Genomic DNA, 9,979 nt, shown 5'->3' on the forward strand with positions numbered 1-9,979 from the left:
GGACACCATTGTCAGCCAGTAGCTGCACCGATCATTGAGGCGAGTACTCACTTTGCTTTCTGTCGCTGTTGCAGAGCTGAGTGAACTAAATGCACCGACAAAGAGAGAAAGTGAGCCCCGTTAAATATGACAAGCTCAACATTGGGCTTTCTGTGAACTGAGGAATTACAGTATAATGGCGAAAATAGGATGACACGAGGCACAGAAAAAAGGCAACTTGCTCCTATCCCGTAGTCTCCGCACGCGAGGGTAAGTATTTCCCTCTGACAAACAAGCATGTTAGCGCGAGGTATGCAAAACGCAGCAAGAAACAAAATTCTCATGCAAGCAACCGCTTCGCGTGGCCTTTGCTTTTCTCCTTGAAGTCAGATAACGTCAGCTTGACTCTTAAGGCGAAAGCCTTTCTTGGCTCATGGATGATGTGGACAGCTTAAATGTTCGCAGGGAATGTCCCCTCCAACTGACACTTGAAAGGAGTATAGATGCCTAATTTTTGAGTTCAGGTTTTATGCTTTTTAATGATGCGTGAGACATTACTGAACACCACGTGATATTCGCATACGACTGCTGAACAATTTACAGTCGAGTTTCTTTGCTCACCTATATTGGTTTCAGTTTCAACAGACGAGCGATGACTGTGACGTCAAAGTCAAGTGTAGTTCATGGGATGAGTGAAAAATAAACAGCAATATAACGCTTCCTCTCTCGTTTGAATTCCCTACAACACTAGAGCCAGCCTGCCTCAAGAATAGGAATCGCAACCAGTGATGAGCCAGCGATTTATCGCTTTTTTTTTCATACCTTGCGTGACCTAGACTGGATTGTGACGTCACACCCATCTCTGGACTGCTGCAACCTAAACCGAAACTGATGAGAAAAGAGAACTCAATTATAAATTATTTAGTAGTCGTAGGCAAACACCACGAGGTGATCCACATGCAGAAATGTCTACTATGCCTCTGATCCCCAGCCGAAGGCGCAAAGCACTACTCCGCGCAGGGCTCGTAAGGAACAGATTGCGATTCTCCTTTTCTAGCGTGAATATGATAGAAGCGATGTCAATGACGATGCAGTTCGTGGTAATGTTAATTATGATAGCAGCGAAGATAATGCTACTGCAGTCAGTGATAATGATCGTAGTAGCGATGACAATCACGGGGCATGTAGTTGATAATGGTGGCAGCAGAGTGTGAGGCTGATGACAGCGGGGATGAAAATGATGACACACTCAGTGAAAACAATCCTGTGAAGTAGCCTTCGTCATTTCCGCTCTTAAGCAGTCTGAGTGGGCACGGGGGCAGAGCTTGCAGCATGATGTTTTACGCTCATCCTCCTACAATGCAGGTTCTACTTGCGCTTTTCGCGTTTTGGCCGTCAACGTCATCCTGTGGCTCGACACATGTTACAACGCCCCTTGGAACATCAAGCACATCCAAAGACGAAAGTGATACGATGCTCTTCTTCAGCCGAGTTCCTGCCGTGATGCTCGCCTACGATCTACCAGCCGCATCAACCATGCCATCATCTTCGACAACCGATACAAGTGGACCGCCTGTCTGTTTCACCTTCAGTGGGCACGGGGGCAGAGCTTGCAGCATGATGTTTTACGCTCATCCTCCTACAATGCAGGTGTGTAAAACCTTTCCATTATTTACAAAGAAATGCGACGACCCCTTCCTTTTACTGTTCCCGTGCCCACGGGTGTTCTGTGAAACAATTTGCGAGTGCTTCTCTGTGGCGCTGTTATTGCTCTGCTCCGGGGACATTGAGTCCAACCCTGGTCCCAATACGCGATCCGAATCACTTACGGAAATCGACTCATTGCCGGACGATCCTGCTGAGCAAATGAACACCCTTTTTCGTTTACTGAAAGATGTTCACTCTCGTTCACTGCAAACTTCGAAAAGTCACGTTGAATTGGCGGCTGATATCAAAGCTATCAAGAATAGTCAGAAGAACATGGAAGCTAAAATCGCCAGTATTCACAAAAGAATAGACGGCCTAGAAGAAAAAACCAAAGTGTTCGAGCAGTACGACGCCGATTTTTCCGCTATTCAGTCTTCTGTACATGAAATATCAACGCAAAATAACCAATTTCAATCCCGGCTCGATGAACTAGAAGACCGATCGCGTAGAAACAATCTAATCTTTCATGGCATTTCAGACAGTAAAGAATCTTGGCAGGAAACTGAAGCAAAAATAACATCGCTTCTAAACTCGTCATTAGTCACATTTTCAGCAGACTCAATTGATCGTGCGCATCGCCTAGGTTCCTTTGCGCCTAATAAGTGCCGTCCGATCATTGTTAAGTTCGGCAACTACAAAGTAAAAGAAAAGATACTTGCAATGCATAGTGATTTCAAAGACAAGGACATTGGTGTTAGTGAAGACTTCTCGGCCTCTACCCGTCTCGCCCGTAAAAAATTAATCGAATTTGGCAACAGTCGGGATGGGTCTCCCAAGTTTAAATTACGTTACAACAAACTGCTTCTAAACCACAAGTGCTACATTTACGATCCCATTTCTTGCAGTGTTAAGGAAACCAAGTCAAGCGATAGCAACGTTAATACCGATGCTACCTCGTTTATTGAAGCCGCAACATAGGAGAGAGTGAGGGGTAGTAGCCATTTAAGAGTAGCTCCCGTTTCTGTTCTTTTTACTAATATTAGAAGCGTGGTTAATAAATTTGATTCCTTATCGTCAGCAGTCGACTCTAGTTCTGCAAACATAATCGTTTTGACTGAGACATGGCTTTCTGCACACATACAAGATTTTGAAATTTTCGAAAATGCGCGTGACTTCACAATTTACCGCTGTGATCGAAATGGCCACCGTGGAGGGGGCGTTCTTGTTGCTATTTCAAGCGACATTCCCTCACTGCGCATCCAAATAGACACTAATCTAGAAATAGTCTGGTCACTAGTAACCCTAGGTCATGTGAAAGTGATATTTGGTGCATGTTATCGCTCCCCTTCATATCCCTCTACATTTAATAACGACCTTCATGACGCCATCAACGCGGCTTGTGCATTATATCCTTCGTCCCCCCTATTCTTGCTTGGTGATTTTAATTTTCCAAATATTACTTGGAACGATCCTTTTCCTAGCTTGTTATCCTTTTCAGCCCAAGCCAAAGAATTTCTAGACGTTTGTTCTATTTTTTCCCTAACACAATTGGTATCGCGTCCCACAAGAGTCACCGACCATGTTGCAAACACCCTGGATTTGATTCTAACTAATCGGCCTAACTTAGCTTCTGATATTATATTTCTACCTGGTATAAGTGATCACTCGTTGCTAAACTTCAGTCTCAGCCTGGATTGCCCTAAGCCGAACAAAAAAAGCAAATTGATTCTTGATTACAAAAAAGCCAACTTTGAAGCTATCAATAGAGAATTATCGGCCTTTCTGGACAATTTTTTGACTAACTTTCACGACAGTACTGTTCAGACAAACTGGGATAGTTTTGCAGCCAAGGTAAAAGACTTAACTGAAAGATACGTTCCAAACCGCACCATCATTTCAAATAGTCACGCCCCGTGGTACAACGGTCATATCAGACGCCTTTCTAACCGAAAGAAACGCTTCTATCGTGCAGCTAAAGCATCGCCTACTAATTCACGTTGGACGGCTTATAAACTAGCTTCTTCAGAGTACATCTCCGCCCTAAAAAGCGCTAAGCGTCATTTTCTTTCCAATACTTTGCCTTCCATGTTGAAAACTAACGTCCGTAAATTCTGGCGCGTAGTTAACCCTTCCTCTGAAAACTTAATTATATTACAGAACTCGTCTGGCCAACAGGTTTCCAACACCCAATGTGCATCTTTCTTAAACGATATATTTGTTAAAAATTTTTCAAGCGCTCCTAGTCCTCACTTTCCTGAATCACAGAACTACAACTACCCGACCATGTTCCCAATTTTGGTAGACGGAGCTGGTGTTGCAAAACTTATTGAAAATCTCGACTATCATGCTTCTCCCGGTTTCGATTCTATCAACGCTAAATTTTTGAAAAACACTTCCACTTATAGTTCCATCATACTAACAAAGATTTTTCAACAATCTCTTGACACATGTACATTACCTACGCAATGGAAGATTGGGAAGGTGGTTCCTCTTCATAAGTCGGGAAGCAAAAACATTGCCAACAATTATCGTCCCATCTCTCTAACAAGCACATGCTGTAAGTTACTAGAGCACATAATCTTCAAAGCAGTGACAGTATTCCTTGAATCAAACTCGTTCTTTACAATGGCACAACATGGTTTTCGTAAGTCGTACTCATGTGAAACTCAGCTCTTATCTTTCACCCATAAACTGCACCACATTCTGGATCGATCCTCATTCGCTGATTGCATATTTTTAGATTTTTCTAAGGCTTTCGGCAAGGTTTGTCATAAACTGCTGCTTCACAAACTTCGTCATCTTAACATTGAACCAAACGTTTTAAAATGGATTGAATGCTTTCTTACTAACCGCTCACAATTCGTATCAGTAAACGGTCATAACTCTTCGCTTTCTGATGGGAACTCCGGTGTACCTCAAGGATCCGTACTAGGACCTTTACTCTTTTTAATTTACATAAACGACCTGCCCTCTGAGATAACTTCTAACATGCACCTCTTTGCCGATGATTGCGTTATTTTCCGTGAAATTAAAAACCCAGATGATATTAACTGTCTTCAAACTGATCTCACTTCGATTGCTACCTGGTGTGAAAAATGGTTAATGCAACTTAATATTAGTAAATGTAAATGCATGCGTGTAACAAGGATTTCTAATGACTCGCATGTTTACTATTTGAATAACGTTCCTTTGGAATCAACAAACTCATATAAGTACCTGGGCACAATTATTTCATCTAACCTCACGTGGACAACCCATATTGAATATGTAATTAACAACGCTAACCGCATGCTTGGTTACTTACGCCATGCCTTTTCGAGAGCTCCATCGTCATTAAAGTTATTGCTATATAAAACACTAATACGCCCTAAATTAGAGTATGCATCATCTGTATGGGATCCAGGTTATGAAAAACTAATCACCGCTATAGAACTTGTTCAAAATAACTCCGTCCGTTTCATTTATTCTAATTACAGCCGAACCGAAAGTATTACAGCCATGAAGTCCGACCTTCAACTTCCATCATTAAGATCACGTCGCAAAATATCTCGCTTAGTCCTGTTCCACAAGCTCTATCATCCTCCTAGCCTGAGTGACGAATTCTTTCTTCAACCTCACTATGTATCCCATCGCATTGACCATCATCATAAAATCGGCCTCGGTAGATGTAATACACACGCTTTCTTACAGTCATTCATACCCCGAACATCGACTGAATGGAACCACCTTCCCGCAGATATTGTTTCCATCAATGATAACTCAAATTTTCGTGCTGCTTTAGCTAATATTGTATACTGACAGGACTTTTGCACTGCTTCTTATTGTATCTAATTTTTTGTATTTATTGTTGTATTTTAGATATTTTTGAAATTCATACCCTTGTAAACGATACGGTTATGCTTATTTTGTTTTGTTGTTAACCCACTCCCCTCTTCAATGCCTTTACGGGCCCTGAGGGTATTGTAAATAAATAAATAAATAAATAAATAAGCGCAGTCTTGTAATTTTTCCTCCTCGATTTGAGTGCAGTAACCCGAGCCTCCGTTCTGTGCCAACCCTACCTGGTGACTTGGCTTTTCAATCATTCGCAGTCAAGCGCAGATTTCATTCTCCTCTTGTATATAATTCAAGAGCTCCTCTTTTCGGTGTAACAGCCCTCTTTGAATAGGGTACCTCAACTTCTCCACGTACATCAGCATTTAATTCTGACTGGTTTTAATGGCAGCAGTCCTTTCAAAGTATCTTTTGGTTTAGTTTACTATGGTAGTCTAAAATATTCATCTAATATACTTACGCAATCAAGAACAGAAAAATACAACTTGTAGACCCGCATGAAAGTTGCTTGCGTTATCAGTCCTTTAAACATTTGGAGATTGCTTCAAGCAGCAGGCGATTTAAGCACTTTCAAACGGCCCAGTTTTCCTCGTGAAGCTAACTGCTGTTCTTCAAAAATAAAGGTAAAGTTAAACGGCCTCGCATGGTTCGGCGAGCCAGCCTGGATAAAAACGAGGTGGAGAGTAATTTTTGCCGCTCGGGGCGAAGTACGATAAACGCTCTGCTATTACGTTTCGTGCCAGACTGCCCAATTTATTTTCGGCAGTAAATCGCTTTCAAACGATATTCTGGCTCTATTCTGGGGCTTTGGAGCACAGCGACTGATCGCATTTCGTGCGTCACGCAACAAGAGCGTATTTCCCTGGTGTCGCAACGAGGTCTAGCCACTCGTTTCACAAGTGCAGGTCGTCATGCTCCATTTGTTTAGGCGTACTAGATCTATTTTCTTTTATTTCCACTTAACACGCTGTGCGTAATGCATTGAGATCACAAATGCAGCGACCGTAAACGAAGGTACATTTACACCATGTATCAAAATTTGCGTTGACGTACTTCGCTCATATTTGACATATGTATCGAAATAGTTGGTGGTGACAAGTCCTCCACCTCGTTTTTCTTTTTACCTTTACCTGCTTCTTTTTTTTTTTTTTTTGCACTAGTAAATACTTGGAACGACTCAGTGCTTCTTTAGCTGAAAGCACGGACATAGAAAAATCGAAGGGCCACCGTGTCATGTTTTAACTTATGCGAAAGTTCGATGCTCGCGTAAAGCCTCCAAGCAACCGTTGTAACTAGTCCAACCAACTAAGCACCCAAAGCACGCACTCATACTCCAGGAAAAGTGAGCGAAATTGCAAGGGCGGGCCTCGAAGCCAACAATACTTAAAAAGGTCACTGAGGTGCGAAGCGCTTACCTGCATCACCAACAACACTATAGAGAACAACAATTGCGAATCAAGCAGCAATAAATAGCTTATTTTTAGACACAGACAGCGGTCGTGTGTCTATGAACGGCATCGCGCTCTGTGCAACAATAAGTAAAACTTTCGCTGGTTTTTCGAGTCCCAAGCGGCCAGCGCGAAAGACCACGAAACAAGGATATATGCAACCTGCAGCCACCCGTCAGCGAGGGCGAAGTAGTCGCGATAAGCGTCGTGAAGCAATTGATGTTTTCCACACATGCACTGGGTGACTATCTTTGTGGAAGCAGTTGAAAGCTGTATTTCGTTGCCTGCAATAACGTAAGGCTTACAGAACCAGCATAAGCTATTCTGCGAACAGCTAAAAAGTGCAGCCGTTCCCACCGCAATCTCTGTGTCGATGGTGGCGACAACCCAGAGATCCGTATTCAGCCTGGGCTCTCTGGCGAGAAAGAACGCGAAATTTTCGAGGTAAATTAATGATGCATCATACCAAAGAGATTACACGCACTCCCAGCACATAAAAAGGGCGTATATATTTAACATAGGTGTCTCTTCAGAATGGCTTACCGCACCAAACCTTGATTAAAAAGTATAACATTCCCCATAGGAACGCTGTCACATTTACAATCCAGTTAGACCAACAGCTTTAGCGACTTAAAAACAATTTATTTAATTTTATATACACCGCATCCAACTGTCGCGTGCTAAAGAACGGCATCAATGGATAGGATGTTGGAGAGCAGAGCGCAGGAACTAAGGCGGCGGCACTTGCTCGAGCGTGAAGTGACTTCGTTTTCGTCAGTCCCAGACTGCTCGTGAGTGTCGATAGTACATTATCGTTCCCTTGAGGAAAAAAAGCATCAGCTCAATGCGTCGAGCAGCAGCACAGGAATTATCACGATGAGACTGAGGTAACTTGAAGGTACTACAATGAACGACTTCAGAGCGATACCGTGCGCACGATGGTGGGGCTCCATCGGGAACCATATATTAATATAACAACTCCCTGACTTAGTGCACGACTTTGCAGGACCCGACGTATCTGCCCAGGAGCATTTTTCTCATTCCTCGCTGGCGGAGAGGGGCCCAGGCACAGACGAGATCGCCGGCAACATATTCGACACGACGACGATGAAGGTTGTAGCCATACACGCCAGTTTGTTCTGCGGATGTGAGTAAATTGTTGGACCTCCGCTGCACGTTGCAGGAACAGAGCCACGTCGGGGACATCATGGTTAACGTGAGGCAGTATGGCATCTATCATCGTTGTGACCTCACAGCTTAAGAGAAGGCAAGAAGATGTCTGCTGGTTGCTTCTTGTACAGCAGTGTTTTAGACTAATGTTACTCATGGAAAGAGAACTCCCACCGTTCGTGTACCACGCCTACATGCGTACATAACGTATACGCGCATGCGTTTCGTTTACGCGCTAAAATTAACTATTCGCTCTAAAATGATAAGCTATTGTGCGACGATGACCAGTGCGATAATTTCAAGGTTTGCTGCATGAGAACGCTGTCACTCGATTGGTGATAACATCATGTTGTAAGACAATCCGTTGCACGAAAACTGGTGCCACCGCAATGGCTTTGGAAGCTGTGAGGAGGGGTGTTTCGGCGTAGCGCGTGAGGCAATCAGTGGGTACAGTAATTCACTTGTTATCTGAGAGTTTCGCGAAAAACGTGATTGTATAGTATCGGGAAATGTGACGTCGCTCAGGTAAGCGGCATCGACGCAAGCCGCCGAGAAGACATTGCACGGACGGTCGTACTGCCGAAGTGCGCGTCCGGGGCTTTCTCGATGTTAGCGGCTTCTGCTGCCACCTGGTTGACAGCGGTCGGAGTGGCCCGCACAAGGCGGGTGAAGAGTTCTTCCTTCACGCATCTCATGAGCAAGAACACATCCTTGTCTTCGGGCCCAGACGGATCGACGCGTCGGATCAGACGCCTCATTTTCACCAAGAAAACGGCAATGTTTTCGTTTGGATGCGGCTGACGGGTTTGAAGCAGCGTGTCGACCTCCTTCTTGCGTACCATGCTCGGGAATGTTCTCAGCTGTTCGGCTTTGAACAGGTCACAGATGATCGTCAAGTTTTCCCGGTCCTCAAACCAAGTCTATCCGGTGTCTTGTAAGGCGAATGATATATACCGGACTTTATTACGGCCTTCCCATTCGTTGAGCGCCGCGACTTGTCCATAGTTGCCAATCCAGTCATCTGCATCGTCTCAGGGGAAGCCATGAAAGGTGGAAGGCTCCCATTGACGTTGCAGCCCAATCGAAGTAGCAGTTGGAACAGCTTTATGATCGCGGCACGCCTGATAGGCCTGAAGCGTGGCACGGTAGAAGCGCGAACTCAGAATCGAGGCCTAGGAACCGGCGACAAGCGCGTTGAACCGGTGCAGTGTCTGCCAAATCGGTAAGGCGCTGCACTGCCTTGTTCGCGGGGACGTGCGGAAAATGGGCGGCAGCTCTGCCAGATGTCGCGGGGTTGGGAACGGCGTGAGTGGACAGGATGTCGGGAAGTAGAGCGGTAACTCAGGCTGCGGCACTTGTTGTGCCCTTAAATAAATGAAAATTGTGAACCCGACAGGGCGGAACCATGCAGCTTTAGAATGGTCTGAGCCGCAAGCTGCTAGACCCAAGTCCAAAGGAAGGATACGAGCCCCAGACTAAGAGACGTTTATCGCCACAAAACTAGGTATGCTAAGTCGAACCCGCAAGGCTTGCCGTTGGAGCAGGAGAAGATGCTTGAGCTTTAGGTAGTTCAGCCAAAAAACAGGGTGCAGCTGAACTCAAGAATAGGGCCCACACGAAGTGTATCGATCATAACAAGCGCATATATTCGCATCCCCTACTTTCTGTGTTTGATACGACGCAACACATTCAAGGCACGCCCCCGATCACACGTGATGTGCATGATATGAAGTCACCAACCCACAGCAAAGTCGTACAAAACATCCAAATATTTCAAAGTTTCAACCTGCAGGATCGACTCCTTACAGTATGAGAGAAAGATGGGCTCAGAATAATTGAGCAAAAAAGAAGAAAGAGTGAAGCAGGGGTGCAGTGGTCAGGAAGCTCGACTACTGTGCTCA

General features: G+C 44.6%; 1 protein-coding gene across 1 annotated transcript; it reads left to right on the forward strand.

The window, feature by feature from the left end:
* Positions 1-1,474: 1,474 nt before the first annotated feature.
* LOC146204261 (uncharacterized) lies at positions 1,475-2,793 on the forward strand. The gene has a single exon (XM_084586339.1). The coding sequence runs from the start codon at positions 1,483-1,485 to the stop codon at positions 2,602-2,604; it is 1,122 nt and encodes a 373-aa protein (XP_084442465.1). The 5' UTR covers positions 1,475-1,482; the 3' UTR covers positions 2,605-2,793.
* The last annotated feature ends 7,186 nt before the right edge of the window (positions 2,794-9,979 follow it).

Source organism: Amblyomma maculatum, chromosome 1 (genome assembly GCF_055883805.1).
Source record: "Amblyomma maculatum isolate TAMU_Amacu chromosome 1, ASM5588380v1, whole genome shotgun sequence".
Taxonomy (NCBI): domain Eukaryota; kingdom Metazoa; phylum Arthropoda; class Arachnida; order Ixodida; family Ixodidae; genus Amblyomma; species Amblyomma maculatum.

Bases quoted from the DNA above. Each gene is read 5' to 3' on its own strand.
- LOC146204261 (XM_084586339.1), top strand. From the start codon at position 1,483: ATGCTCGCCTACGATCTACCAGCCGCATCAACCATGCCATCATCTTCG.